Source organism: Barbatula barbatula (genome assembly GCF_947034865.1).
Source record: "Barbatula barbatula genome assembly, chromosome: 10".
Classification (NCBI taxonomy): domain Eukaryota; kingdom Metazoa; phylum Chordata; class Actinopteri; order Cypriniformes; family Nemacheilidae; genus Barbatula; species Barbatula barbatula.
Genome location: NC_136773.1, coordinates 19,284,162 through 19,298,596, shown reverse-complemented (window position 1 = coordinate 19,298,596; position 14,435 = coordinate 19,284,162). Strand labels below are relative to the sequence as shown.

Here is a 14,435-nt window from a genome sequence, read left to right as displayed (position 1 = left end):
TCTCTGCTTTTAACCAGAACACTGTTTCATCTAACATGAATGAAGAAATATGTAAATTAATTTATTCCACTAAAGAATATCTGGTAAGATTGTTTTTAGCCAGTCAACACAATCACAGGTGTCTTTATCTGGTAAAACTAAAGGAGGTGGTTGAAGGAGAGGAAGTTGAAATGGGCTTGGCATTCCTTCCTTTTTTTCTGTCTCCATAACAGGGGCACAGAAGGGTACAGAGAGTCTGCGGCTGTCCTACTTTAACAGGGAACTAGAAATTTCAAAGACAAGTGGCCCCTTCCCCAGATTTCACCACATGCTTCCTTGTGCCTGATCGCCCATTCTGTTTTATCCTATGAAAAAAGCGTGCACACACACTCACTGGTCACATTTCAATTTCAGAAGAAAGGTACCAATAAGATATTTCTCAAGGCACGGAGGCAGGCTCTTCTTTGCTGTATACATTGCAGATTTTTTCCAAATGTTGATAAACACAGATTTGTCTATTAGACCTTAAAAACTTCACAAACGTATCAGGAAAAAAGTCTTGCCCCCACCCACCCTCTCTCTTGCTATCCCCCCTCCTCCCCTCTCTCAGTCTAACCATGTGCTTTTCGTGTCAGTAGACACATTTCAGAATAACCGATGAACAGACAGCTGACTCTCTCTCTCCCCTTCTTTAATTTCCTTTTACATTGACTGCTTTCATTGACTTTTTTCACACCCTCACTCACTCCTTTCCATGTGCAGCTTTTTAATAATCTGTGATAATAAACTCTCATGTTGAGGAATTTGCTCTATTAACCACAAGAGGAGAGAGACTTCCAACAGTCTACAAGACACGCATCTCAGGACAGCACAACATCAACACATCCAACAACAAAGAAAGAGGACGTTTTGAACAGCGTGACCAACTTCAAAAGTCTGAGGATTACTGAGAGAGAGAGGCACAAAACAGCAGACTTGAAAGAGCTGGATCATGCCGGGCTGTCAGATCTGGTCCGGGTTCGTGCCGGTGAAGCTGGTCGGTTTCTTGCTTCTGCTGGCATCTGGTTCAGGGAATGCACGCTTGATCGTAAAGAGGGGACTTAACCACAAGGTGAGGATTCAAGGAATGATCTGGGACTCTTAGCTAAAGCGAATCTTTCAATGGCACGTTACTGTTGTTTAACTATGAGATGTTCATTCATAGCGTGGAACGTTTATGTACAGATATCCATATGGAATTTTAAATTTAGAATACATTAATATGACATTTGCATGTCATATTCCAATGTAAATGTATCAAATGTTATTTACATGGTATTATATGTACCATTTTGTGGATGAAAAGCCATGGCAGTCCCATAGTAAGTTTTATTCCTTATGTTATCTGGCAAGGCCAGTGTTTCAAAAGTTGACTTGTGAATCTATGAATCTATAGGAAGATTTTTAGGTCCAGTTTATAGCGGGGAAAGGGACTCTTTTTACTCTGGTTATGGTTGAATGCACAGTTGGTGTAGAGTTTAGTGTGTGTGTGTATGTGTGCCTGCGTGTGTTAGAGACTGGGCGGGAATGCTCAGGGCCTCTGTTCCTTAGTACCAAAAAGTGTGAATTACGGCTCACTCCACCCCTCCCTTTCAAAGCACTACTTTGGCATACACATGACCAGGGCTGGACTGGGAAGAAAAATCGGCTTTGGACTTTTTGGCCCACATCGGCCGGGGGTATATTTAGCATTCCCGTTGTTATGCATTCACATTTAAAAGCGTCCCTTCTGACCCCAAACGATGTCGGCCCACCGGGAAAACGCCAGATGGCCAGACCGCCCCTGCACAGGACTAAGATGTCACCTTTTCGCTTCTAGGGAGATGAGGTATTTAAGAAACTTTTTTTGTTTCTCTGTTTACGGCTACTGTAGAAACAGGGGACCCACGTTGTATACAGAAATATCAAATTCTTAGCCAATAAAAACATAACGCTTCATTTTGTAAGGTCTTTATACACATTTGAAGACATAGTTATATATATTATATTACATTTCTGTCAATAGATCCTCCAAAAAATTACATATTGGACCTTTAGAGGAATGACTTTGTCTTTAAATGTCACTCAGTTATTGTCCCACCTGGCTCATTTTTCTTTCCATATGACACTTACAACTAACATCTGCTGTGTTCCCCTTATCCTCTATATTCTTCATTTCTTTCTCTTTCTGTAGTCACTGGGGTGTGCAGATGAATCATCAGTAGACACAGTACAGCGCTTTTAATAATGAATCATAATTAGGCTTGAACTGAGGCCTTGAGATCGTTTCTGTAATGTTAACCTTTCTAAAAACTAAATGAGCTCTAGCACATTTCCCCATTGGTAAAGAGATTTTGCATTTTTTCTGGGTGGGCCGAAAGTAGTCCAAAAGTCATCCTGGTCCAACTGGCTGCCAACTCGCTTGTGACTGGAAACAAGCATGGCCAATCTCAGCTTTTAAGAGCTTTTGTGTTTGGTGTGAATTCTTGTGGTTTACATAATGCACTGATGTTTTTGCATTGGAGGTTTCATTTTTCGTGTGTGCATGTCCTGGGATTGACCCATGCTGTTGTGACTACATGATAAAAACAAGAGGTTTGAAAACTGCTGATGCTGATCAGAGGAATTTTGGCATGTTTCTCATTATTAGATTAAAAACACTTTTATAACATGGGAAGGTTATAATGATAACTATTTATTATTTTTCTTAAATATAAATTAAAGACAGTTAATGGGGAATTAGATTTTTGGTTTACCGTATAAAAGCACAGCGTGGGTCTTAGAACATGTGATGGCATGTGAGTGGTCTTCTCCGCTCTGCTGTTCTGATACAGCCCCATCACTCAGAGATCCACAGTGATGATTAACAGACCACAGAGGGGAGGCTTGAAAGCTACCCAAGATGACAGATGTTTCAGGGCTACCTGTCAACAACCTCCTGAGGCGAAATGGAGCAGTCTGTCTTCCTCTGGCAGGTCCTTGGCAGTTTTGCATTCTCTACTAGTCAACAAGGCAAGTCGAGAAAACCTGTGCAGTTTTATTAAAATAAAAACATAACCAAAAATAAACTAAATTATTTCCTGGAGAACCGGTGAGCCTCAACAACAAAGCTGACAAGAGACAATTGAAACTCGAGGGCTTTATACATACAAAGTAATAATTGAAACAAGAAACACCTGGACAGGCGGACACAATAAGAACAACTAAGTGATGTCACTTAACAAAAAAACTCCTTTGTGGAAGGTAATTAATAAAAAATAAAAAAACGGTTAAAAGTATTACATAATTGCAAGCTTTTAATCCCAGTGTTGCATTTATACTCATATTAAACGACATTATAAATTGCATTATATTTGGCATTATAAAAAGTATTTGTCTGTTTAGGTTCATTGACCCATTATGAGTTAATTCCAAAGCAGTTTTACAGCAGTCATGTGTTCTGTGTTGCAATTGAAGCTAATCCCAGTCAGAGCCCCAAACTTAAATATTAATGTAAAGATTCATTTCATTAGATGCATTCCCTATATTTAAAAAAATCACAATGTTTCAACCCTTTTAAACTTTTAAGACAACACAGTGTCTTGGCAAACTTGTGTCCTTGTAATGTCCATGATATGCCAATATTCCTTTGTTCTGTTTAATATACATGATAATGATGATTATATAATGACTCATTTATTGTTGGTACAAAATTACAATTTGTTCCAAGATATGCAGATAGGTAACACCAATTGTTAGTATAGGTTGAGGTTTTGTGATTGAGGTTAATTTGGACTTGAGAAATAAACTGAATTACAAATTGCAACATTTATGAGAATTAAGACTATTAAGGGAAATAAGGGGAGAGATCTGCAACCTTTGCCTTGGCCTTCATCAAGACATCTCTTTCAATCCTCAGATCTGCAAATCATCTACTGACCCCTTGGTAGTCACTCAACTCTACGCAGAGGCAAATCTCTGAAGTAGCCAAGCAGCTGTAAAATCCCAGAACTCGGCAGGAAATGAGTTTAGCCTGTAACATGCCAACGTCTAGACCTCAATCACAGCACGCTGGTGAAACTTAGGGTGAAAGGCAAGGGCTATTTAGTTTTCCTCTCATAATTATCCCAATTATTGCTTAAATGACCATAATACAGAGTCCTTAGTACATCAACACGCATTTGGTTCAAATCTTATTGTCCAATATAAACCTGAAGGATATAGTAAAAACATTTTGTGGCTCTTTTGAGAGTGTCCTGTCACTTATCTTGACATTCTCCACACTATGTCCAACACATGATTGAAGACTTATCATTGAAAGCCTGCATTCACGATTGACATCAAAGACACACATGCCATTCCGGCAACTTATGTAACCACAGCGAGACGTATGATTAATGATGATAGTACTGATATCTTCTAAGCAGGAAAAGAGAATCTGGGATAGATAACCACTTATTTCAAGGGACTTGTTTCAGACAGGAAGAACACACTATCACTTCCTTTCTACCTAATCAAAACACTCCTGGGAAAATGTTATCTGTACATTTTAACAAGTATTAGCAAAGTCAAGCTTATCTTAACATTTACATCTTATTCCATTTGAAACACTAGTAAAACAGTGTGGCGAATTGCTTTTGTGCTGAGATTGTAAATCTGTATTTGTTGTAGATATGTTGCTGGAAGACGCTTGGGATATAGACCTACCTCTGGTCTGAGAAACTAATGCTGTAATGACAGTGATGTCATCGCTAATGTCTTAAGGAAGGAAGCAGTTTTCAGTTGCTCAAGAGCATCCATAAAATGGGTCCAAAATAAGTGGGCCAGTTCCATGGACTCAAAAGTCTACCCAGTTGAAGAAAAGTATACTGTTTTTCTTTATCAACTAACCAGAATAATATCTCAGTGCATGAAGTGGTAAACTGGATACAGCTAAATGGGCTTTAAACGATTTGTTCATCTACCATTTGCTCTGTAATACCACCTCAAAGTGGGTAATTTTTGGAGGATCTATTGACAGACATGCTATATCATATGCATTACAATGTGTTCAGAGAGGTAAAAAAGACCTTACATAATTAAGCGTTGTTTTTATTACCTTAGAATGAGATATTTCTATCGACACACACCGTGGGTCCCCTTACATGGAATTCACTATTGTTTCTACAGTAGCCCTAAACGGACAAACTGCCACAAAGAGCGTTGGTAAATACGTTATCTCCTTCAGCAAAGAAGCAAAACATGACGACATCTTAGTTCTGGGTTAGTTACCGTTGTTGTGCTTCGAAAGAGAGAGGTGGGGTTGAATGAGCCGTTGGTTGCAATTCACAGCCTCACCACTAGACTCCGCTACATACACTGGACCTTTAAATGTGTTTTTTATTTTCGCCCACAAACTAATTTCAGATATTTAATCATACACCTTCAGATCTAAATCTTGACAATGAAAACAATTCACTCAAGCGTTCTAAAACTTTTCAGTGTATACAAAAATAAATCTATAAACTGCTACAGTTGCCACAACAACCCATGCCAAATATTTCCCTGTATTTTAAGAGTTTGTTCGAAAGCAAATCTCCAAACGTGCCAAATGGACATGCTGAGTTTTATGGTTTAAAAAACCATAATCTAATTAGAAAACAAAATTAAAGCCACATTTTGAAGGCGCTGTGAGGAGGAATGTAAAACAATGAATGTCAGCCAGAAAAGAGAGAGATGCGTGTCTGCATTCTAAACAGCTCCGGTCTGGAGTTTCTGCAGCAGAATGTGGTTTGGTAGTTTAGTTTATACTTGGCTTGTCAAGCAGTGTTGAACTGCAGAAAGAACGCCAGAGAAAGAGAAAAGTGGGGAGACCGCAGAATATATTCTCGCCCCTTAACAAGTCCCCCAGCTGCAAATCGAAACCTGGCTCAGGCAGATCTATTCAGGCCGTGGGAAAAAGAAAAGTAGAGTGGAAAAACCCAGACCTGCATGAAAAGCTTTCTTGTACAACATCTGTAGAAAAGGGATTACATTCTCGAACAGTTTATCCACTGTTAATCTGAGACATACAGTGTTAAAATGGGTAAATCTTTTGGCTTTACCTGCCCTGTCTATTCTGATTTATGTTCACAGGCGGTTATAAAACCTAAAACATCTTTTTTATGTTTTATGTTTACAAGCTTTTCTTCCTCTTTCAGGACTACGAGTACCCCAACCATCCCCAGACGACTCAGCACCAGAAAAATGACCGCTGCCCTCCGCCACCCCAGATGCTGCCCGAACGGGCCTGTGAGGTTCCAGGTTGTCGTTCAGATTCAGAGTGCGAGAGACACAAACGGTGCTGTTACAACGGCTGCATCTACGCCTGCTTAGAATCAGTGCAGCCTCCACCGGGTGAGAAAATGCAAAGTTTTAAAGGGATAGTTCACCCAAAAATAATACTTCTGTCATGAATCAACCTCAAGTTGTTCCAAACCTGTATACATTTCTTTGTTCTGTTGAACACAAAGAAAGATATTTTGCTAAATGTTAGCAACTGACAATCTGGGGCAACATTGATTACCATTAAAATGTTTGTCAATGGTTCCCCAGAGATATCAGTTGCTAACGCTCTTCCAAAAATCTTTCTTTGTGTTCAACCGAAAAAAAAATTCATACAGCATTGGAACAATTTTGAAGGTGGGTTATTCAAGACAGAATTTTCATTTTTGAGTGAACTATCCCTTTAGTAATCCATATAGGTCACCATCAGGTTAATGGTTATACTGAGAAATCTAATGGTTTTAATGGAGACTAAAATGTTCTCTCTTGATCTTTACTGGTGTTGGGTTCTATTGGTGGGATGTTGTATGGCAGGTGGGGAACAAACATAAAGTCCTATTGGAATATGGCCAAAATTAGGAACGTTGTAATGGTTTTAATGGTAAACAGCTGATTTTTTGAGGATTTTCAAATGGAAACCATAAGAATTTCTATAGTTTTTTTTATTCAGCAGGGTTTAACATTGTAAAGTAGGAATTTAAAACAAATTGACAGAACGTGTTGATGTTGTTTATAATGTTGTTTTGTTGACTTATTGACCAGTGCTGGACTGGTTGGTGCAGCCCAAGCCGCGGTGGTTGGGAGGGAACGGTTGGCTTTTAGACGGACCTGAGGAAGTTCTGCAGGGTGGGTATTACTTCGTCAGCAGGAAAGAATGCACAAAGCAACAATAAGCTGGCACTGGTACTATGCCATCTGTTGCTCTCTTAAATGTTAATACAACTTTTAGTATATAAACTTCTATCAAAATGAAATTTGCATTTCAACGCATTTATATTTTATCTTCATTACGTTTACTAACACTTCCAGCTGCAACACTGCCTTCTGCATTTACTACAAAAGAAAAAAACGGCCCAATACATTTTAATTATAGGGCACTTTTGGGGCTCAAAGTTGTAATTCACAAATTACCGGTTGTGCGTAGGCCTACATTGGCAACATGTTTGGACCCATAGATACAATGTAACTCACGCATTTGTGTTTTAATGTGCAGCTGAGGCTTGCAGCACCACCGAGGATGGAGATGAACCTTTGCTTTGCCCCACTGGTTATGAGTGTCACATCATCAGCCCGGGAAAGCCCTCTGCTGGGATCCCCAACCGAGGCCAGTGCCTCAAACAGAGAGGAAACTCAGGTCTGCAAGGTATCCTTTATCCCATTATTCATACACTCATCCCTTTATCCACTCACACTCTGCTATTCTTAAATGTTATGGTGAACTATGCGTAGGTTATATTAGCGTGGTGGTTGTATACAACTAAAAAGGATTACTATCCAAAACAATAGCTGGCAGTTTATATACAGTAGTATATTTATAAAAAATGGTAATTTACTGAAACTGTTCTCCCTCTAGATGGACGTAGCCTGAGACTCAAGTACTTCAAAGATTACAAGGATTATTTAGGTTAGTATGACCACCAGTTTGTTTTGTATTTTTAGATGTAGGGAAGAGAAACACACGTAGTCACCAAAGAAAGACTGCAAATGAGATTGTAATCTGTGATATTTTCATTCAATAGGAAGTAACTCCAACAATGCAGTGAGCTATGAGAAACAACACAAGCATTTGGGCTGAATCTGAGGTGAGATCCTTTTCACCCTCAGAAAGCACACTTTTTTTGTCATTGTTGTTAAAACAGCAATCTTCCTTTTTCTTTTAGGACTGAATGTGGATTCCGTTTAAGAGGACTATAATAACCAATAACCACTGACCTTTATACCTGGACATTACCATAGTGAAGCACGCTGTTTTCCTGAGTGGTTCAAATGTGGTGCTTAAAATGGAATGACAGAATTGTAAACGCTAACTACCTCTTGCAAAAGCCAATACATACCACAAGAAGTATCAAAGGCCTAATATATCTTTCTTAGCTGTGCCAAAAAAACTAAAACTAAATTTAGATCATTCATTCATTTGAACATTCATACATACAGTTTGCTGTACAAATCACTAAGGGTCTGTTACGAACTGGCACTCCACTGGTCATTCCTTTATGTAATGTTAAAGGGGTAACAGACTTAAACAGACAAATTAGAAACAGCAGAATAAAAGTGCAAAATTTTACTTTGAAGTATAAGAAAGAAAGAAAAAACAAGCCTCAGTAAGCATCATTCTTCTCTGCATTCGTCTTAGTTTAAAATGCATTTATAAGCAAATGACAGACATACATTTTTCAGGAAGTAGGCCCATTAACAAATTTAACAAACAATTTATTTTTATATGTAAAGTACAAATCATTTTAAAGCCACTGTAAAAAAGCTGGAACTTCACCAATGACCAGAGCTCTTTAAGAGCTGCAAGTCTTTAAAAATTATATTATAATTTTTCTAAATATCAAAACCAAAAATGTTCTACTTTTAGTTACTTAAATTTATAGGTTTTTGACAATATTCTATAATGTACAATGCAAACCCCTCAGTCTGGAATTAAGAGTTTAATTTGGAAAAAAATGCTTACTAAGCATGTTACACAACAGCACCTTGTGCTGTCCGTTACTGTGAAGTGTTTCATATGGTGCTCGGGTCAATATCCATACAAGTTATTTACCAAGTCAATACTAATCCAGTCGTACTCAATTTCTCTCTGATAAGCTACGAGTACCAGCCTTAAAACAATCATAACTCAATTATTTGAACCAAATACACTGTCCAAATTGGTGCTGATATGCCTTGTTATTCAAAATAAAACACTTGAAAAAGACATTTAAATATGGTTCATATGTTGTTATTAAAACATTTTGAAAAAGAATCTCACTCAATTCTGTCTCTCCCATTGTAGGTGTATTACAACAAATGTTTTTAAATGTTAGAAACCATAATGGCATTAAAAAATATTCCTGGACATAACACCAAAGTTCTAACATATAAACAGTATTTTATATACCTTGATTTGAGATTCAGGTAATCAAATGAGTACCACACACATCAATAAAGCGCAAAACAGGTGGAGTTAATATTTTTAATACTTTCTGCTGTGTCAGCAGTTTTAACGAACGATGGTGAAACAAGGTTCATCATAACTAACAATAAAACATCATAATTCATGGCGTGCACACACAGTGCCGGGGTTTGTCCTTAGGTGGCAAATTTCTTCTGTTTAATGGGTTCAGGCAACTGCGTGGTGATGTCCATTAGAGGGCGCTCAACCACTACAAGAGACTGATCTGACATCTGCTCTACACACAGGATCTCCTGAAACATAGAAAAACAGACATTCCGGCTCAGACAGTGCACTTTCATCAAAGCTTTGATTATTTTATCAACATGCAGGATGTATAACTTTCTTACACACCCTAAAGGTCTTGCAGATTTTGAAAGCATGGCTGTAAAATTTTCTTTCCTCTGCTGGAAGGCTCTTCAGGGTCAGCTGGTTGTAAAACTGTATGCTGTTGTCAGGGAGTGGCTAGAAAATATATGTTTGTAAAATTAACAATATTTGTAAAAAATAATTCATTAGTTTAGAATTTTGAAACGTATTTTTAACAACAGAGCATGTCAAAGGTGGTCTCACCAGGCTTTTATCAATAACACAGATCATGTACATGTCATGCAGGATGACATGGGATGGGTTTTTGGGGTTAAACATCACATTGGTCACTGGAGTGTCTCTCTCCAGCCAGATATGATGAAGCCGGTTCCTCTGCACCGATCTGCTCCAATCTGTGTACTGCTTTTGCTCTATGGAATACTCAAACATCTGTTTTGAGCAGAGAACAAACCAGACATAGCAAACAACACCATTTTGCTTCACACTTTGAATGAATGAATCCGAAATGAAACATTCATTACCTGTTGATCTGCATGTACCATGAACAGGCAGTTCGTAGTTGGGTGGAACGCCATGGCGCTGACAGCTGAACTGTAGATAGGCACTGTGCAATGAGCCTGAAACATTAAAGGTAGAGTAATAACTGTTAACCACCATCCTCTGTCAACAGTAAACAGTGTATGTTGACTGTAAAATCACCTTTCGTTTCTGCAGATTGTAGACTTGAACTTCATGGTCACTGTTTGCTGAGGCTAACCATTTGCCATCTTCACTAGCGGATAACAAGTGAATAGCCTGCTTGGAGCCTGGAAATTAAGAAATCAAGTATTTCAGAAACCAGAACTATAGAACTAAAACAGCACTATTGCGGTAATTGTAATACAGATAATAAAAATAACCTTTTTTCTAACCAGCCTTCAGCTTTCTCACCTGACTTTGGTTTAAGAGTGGCCACATATTTGCACCCTGATTGGTTGAGAGACACCATGTGGACTGATGACTCTGTGGAGGCTGAAAACAAATGGGAGGAGTCTGGTGAGAAACAAAGATGATTGGCTGAACTGAGAACCTTTGGGAGCTTGGATATCTAGAAGGGGAAAAAAGAGGGGAAAAAATTATATAAAACAATGCTACAGATTTACTTATTTAGCATGCCTTAAACCTATGTAATGGGTTTTTCTTCAGCTCTGTGAAACTCTACCTTGGTGATGCTGACATTGTTATTGTCACAGTGTAATCTGTACAGTCGTAAACTGCTGGCTGTAGAATAAGCAATCCATTCTCCACACGGGGACACGATGCTGCAGCGGATGTGCTCCTCACCCTACAGGTAAACATCACACCTCCATTACTTCATGGATTTGAGCAATGTTATACCACTCTCACAAATTTTAAAAAATGATCAGTTTTAAAGCTACCTTTCTTCACTTAAAAACAGTTATTGAGTAAGTACATAAATAATTTATTATAAGATTTTACAGGGAATGTCAGTTTGACATAATTTGACTTTAACCTATGTAAAGATAAAGTGGTTACAATTTACAATAAGGTGTTATTAGTTAACATTAGTAAATGCCTTCAGTTATTAATCCTTGTCAATGTTAGTTCATGGTGCATATGCTAATGTTAACAGTGAAAACATTTAATTTTAATAATTATTAGTTAATGCTGAAATGAACATGAATTCATATTAATAAATGCTGTAAAGGTATTGTTTATTGTTAGTTTATGTTAGCTAATGTATAAACTATTTGGTTACAAATAGCACCTTATTGTAAAGTGAACCTTATTCTAAATATGCATGGAAGTAATCCGCAATTTTATGTTCAATGTTAAAAAATGTCCAATGTTATATCAAATTTCTGTGCAAATTGTGTCCGAGTATAAACCTTTTGCGAATCAAGCACAATACCTTCACTTTCAAATGAAGCAATTTCTCTGGTTTTCTTCTGATAGGTAAACTGCTTCCAGATATGGCTGGAAACAAAAGCAAACACATATAACAAAATAAAATATATTAATGACATTTCATGCCAAACTAAACTTGACCAATCGACAAACGTCAGATTTACTTTGTCCTTCACTCTCTCCAAGTCTCCACAGCTCCAGATGACTAGGGTACTGGAACAGCATCAGACCGGCCTTCTTTGCACAGGACACCAGTCTCCTCTGCAATGACATCATATCAAATCATAACAAACCCCCATTACAGACATGAAAGATGACACCACTGTGAAAGCTACAATCTGTACATGTACTCACATGTGGAAAAAGAATCTTCCGAAGGGCCGATGCTGTTGATTTCACTTCAACCTTGTCTAATAAAGGTCTAACAACCAACTGAGTGTCCATACCTAACACAGGATAAATAAAAACCATCATAAACAACAAATATTTTAGTCATGTGATGGACTGGCTGGAGGATGTAGCTATTTTACAAATCTTATGAATAGTATTCTTCCACACGGTATAACTTTATTGTGATTATGTTTCTTTGAGAAGCATTGTTGTTATAGGTTAGACTCACCTCCTGACACAACGGCAGTCGTGATCTCCGCCACGGCTCTGATATCATGTGTGTGGTTCTTGAATGTCCTCGTTCTGAACCATTCTTTCTCATCCTTTTCTAAAACCACGGAGATGAACTGGAACTGTACCACACATCCCTCCGATGTCCCGGCAACAACACTTTCCTCATTCTGTAATTCAAGAGAACACTGTTAACCAATTTACATGACAGGTCTCCTTTTTGTTGTGTGTCATGTATTGCATCTTAGCTAGTAAACACAGGTTAGAATTAAAGATGGCATCAACATTACCACACTTGCAAACTAACTTCTCGATCTGCTCACCTGTGAGACTGACAAGGCCAACACATCGCTTTTGGTGACATTGTGGCTTTTTATCAGTGTACCAGTGCAATCGTCCCACATTTTAACCATTCCAGCAGAGTCTCCACTGATGATGGTGCCATCTGAGAGGTAGACCACGCTCCACACAACACACTCTTTACTGCGGGACATCCCGAGACCTCTGTCCACCAGCATCCTGTGTATGGAGTGGCCTAAAAATAACATAAGGATTTCATAACATTACTTCGGAAGATTAAATCTAGCTAAAGTGATGCTGAAATGTACATTTTATAAGTGGTTTTGAAAAAAGATTTACTGCATACGATAAGGAAAGGCACATGGTTTACCTGTTTCCACATTTAAAACCTGGATCATGTCCATCATGCCAGCTGCTATTTTGGAGCCTGATGGGTGCCAGGAAAGAGAAATAATGCGACCTGTAAAACAAAGAAAAAAGCCTGTTTGTGAACTCAAGATCAAACGTTGCAATACAAAGGTTATGGGTTTGATTCCCAGGCAAAAGACATAATGATAAAAAAGGTATACCTTGAATGCACAAGGTGTCTGCTTCTAGATAATAAGCTATTGAAAGTCTCACCTTTCTGTCTGTTTAGATTTCTCTCAAACTGTATTTTGTCTTCATTCACCTCAAACAGCTTCACATTTCCATCCTCACAACCAACCTACAAACATAAAAACACACAATATTAAATCTACAAAATAACAAAAATATGTATCTTACCGGCTGATACGTTGTACACAGTATTATTGACACCTACCGCCAAGTGTGTTCCTTGTTTATTGCCTGAAATGGTCCAGATCGGCCCACCGTATGCATCTATGGTGTATTTTACTTTCTGATTTGTTAGATCATATTCTGAAATTTCACCATTTAGTCCGGCACTAAACAGACGGTCTCCAACCCACGACAGGGCTTCTATCCCACACTGCTCTCTTCCAGGGATGACCTGTCCACACATAAAAACGAAATATAACTTTTTACTATATATCTAAAACTTTTCCGACATGTCTTTGATCAGTATGAGGCAGTTATGTGTACCTTTTCTTGGAAAAAGTGGTCAGAACAATCGCAAATCTCCACAGACCCGTCCATCCTTGCGACTGCCATCTTTTCATTTTGCGCGTGGAAAGCCAAAGCTCGGATTCCCGTGGGCATATATTCAAAGAAACGAACCTGGTGAACTTTAAACTCCCCCATTGTTGATCTGAGATATGTGGACATAAGAACGTGGTTATAGATCATGCATCCGCTTTAGGAAAATGTATGTTACTATATTAAAAGTGTAATAACCATGTTACTGGCGGATTTACTACCATTTGTATTACCATAATATTACTAAAAATGGCTGAACTATGGCTAACGTTACAATGGTGAAACAACGACAAATTCCGTAAGAAAAACGTTGATCAAACGGCTTCTTTTTACAACACAATCTCCGTATAACAGCAAACAGGTCTGATTAAACATCAAATCAATAATTTGTTTATTTTAAAACATGGACATCGTATGTTCTAATTTTCATCTGAAGTTGCTTTTCTACTGTAGACAATCCAACTAAATTACGTGTTTAGCTGACCGCGGCCTTACGTAATGCAATACTACAACGAAACCACACAATAAAGATATATAAATAAAGACGTACCTGTCTCTTCTTAGCCTCTTTACTTTTTTATTTAACCACTTTTAGATGCTTCCACCACTAAAAGTGGAGCACACGTTGGGGAAGATGCACCACGTTAGTCACCCTCGACCCGGAAGCGAAACGTCAGTTCTCTTAAACATTGAAGTTCGATGT

The 14,435-nt window shown here is 38.2% G+C and overlaps 2 protein-coding genes across 4 annotated transcripts; one reads left to right on the top strand and one right to left on the bottom strand.

The window, feature by feature from the left end:
• Positions 1-615: 615 nt before the first annotated feature.
• wfdc1 (WAP four-disulfide core domain 1) lies at positions 616-9,239 on the top strand. Of its 3 annotated transcripts, none has more exons than XM_079465840.1 (7): positions 616-1,090; positions 6,156-6,351; positions 7,042-7,125; positions 7,493-7,633; positions 7,853-7,903; positions 8,019-8,081; positions 8,160-9,239. In XM_079465840.1, exons 1-6 carry the CDS (start codon positions 971-973, stop codon positions 8,072-8,074), a joined length of 648 nt encoding a protein of 215 aa, XP_079321966.1. In that variant the 5' UTR covers positions 616-970; the 3' UTR covers positions 8,075-8,081; positions 8,160-9,239. The 3 variants fall into 3 exon arrangements, with proteins under 3 accessions (XP_079321966.1, XP_079321965.1, XP_079321967.1); XM_079465839.1 differs by having other exon boundaries at positions 617-1,090; positions 7,493-7,642; positions 8,160-9,204; XM_079465841.1 differs by lacking the exon at positions 7,853-7,903 and having other exon boundaries at positions 617-1,090; positions 7,493-7,642; positions 8,160-9,204.
• utp4 (UTP4 small subunit processome component) lies at positions 8,901-14,412 on the bottom strand. Its single transcript, XM_079465837.1, has 17 exons — positions 14,283-14,412; positions 13,679-13,844; positions 13,398-13,586; positions 13,217-13,301; positions 12,966-13,055; positions 12,619-12,830; positions 12,294-12,465; positions 12,029-12,120; positions 11,839-11,935; positions 11,679-11,743; positions 10,968-11,090; positions 10,697-10,853; positions 10,466-10,572; positions 10,288-10,383; positions 10,010-10,195; positions 9,791-9,901; positions 8,901-9,690 (listed from the first exon to the last, which is right to left on the bottom strand). Exons 2-17 carry the CDS (start codon positions 13,835-13,837, stop codon positions 9,574-9,576), a joined length of 2,058 nt encoding a protein of 685 aa, XP_079321963.1. The 5' UTR covers positions 13,838-13,844; positions 14,283-14,412; the 3' UTR covers positions 8,901-9,573.
• Between the last annotated feature and the right edge of the window lie 23 nt (positions 14,413-14,435).

Coding starts and splice junctions, on each gene's coding strand:
- wfdc1 (XM_079465839.1), top strand. CDS start 971: ATGCCGGGCTGTCAGATCTGGTCCGGGTTCGTGCCGGTGAAGCTGGTC. Junction 7,126..7,492: donor ACCTGAGGAAGTTCTGCAGG/GTGGGTATTACT, acceptor TTTAATGTGCAG/CTGAGGCTTGCAGCACCACC. Junction 7,904..8,018: donor AGATTACAAGGATTATTTAG/GTTAGTATGACC, acceptor TTCATTCAATAG/GAAGTAACTCCAACAATGCA.
- utp4 (XM_079465837.1), bottom strand. CDS start 13,837: ATGGGGGAGTTTAAAGTTCACCAGGTTCGTTTCTTTGAATATATGCCC. Junction 11,936..12,028: donor GGAAGATTCTTTTTCCACAT/GTGAGTACATGT, acceptor ATGTCATTGCAG/AGGAGACTGGTGTCCTGTGC. Junction 9,902..10,009: donor GTGTTATTGATAAAAGCCTG/GTGAGACCACCT, acceptor TATATTTTCTAG/CCACTCCCTGACAACAGCAT.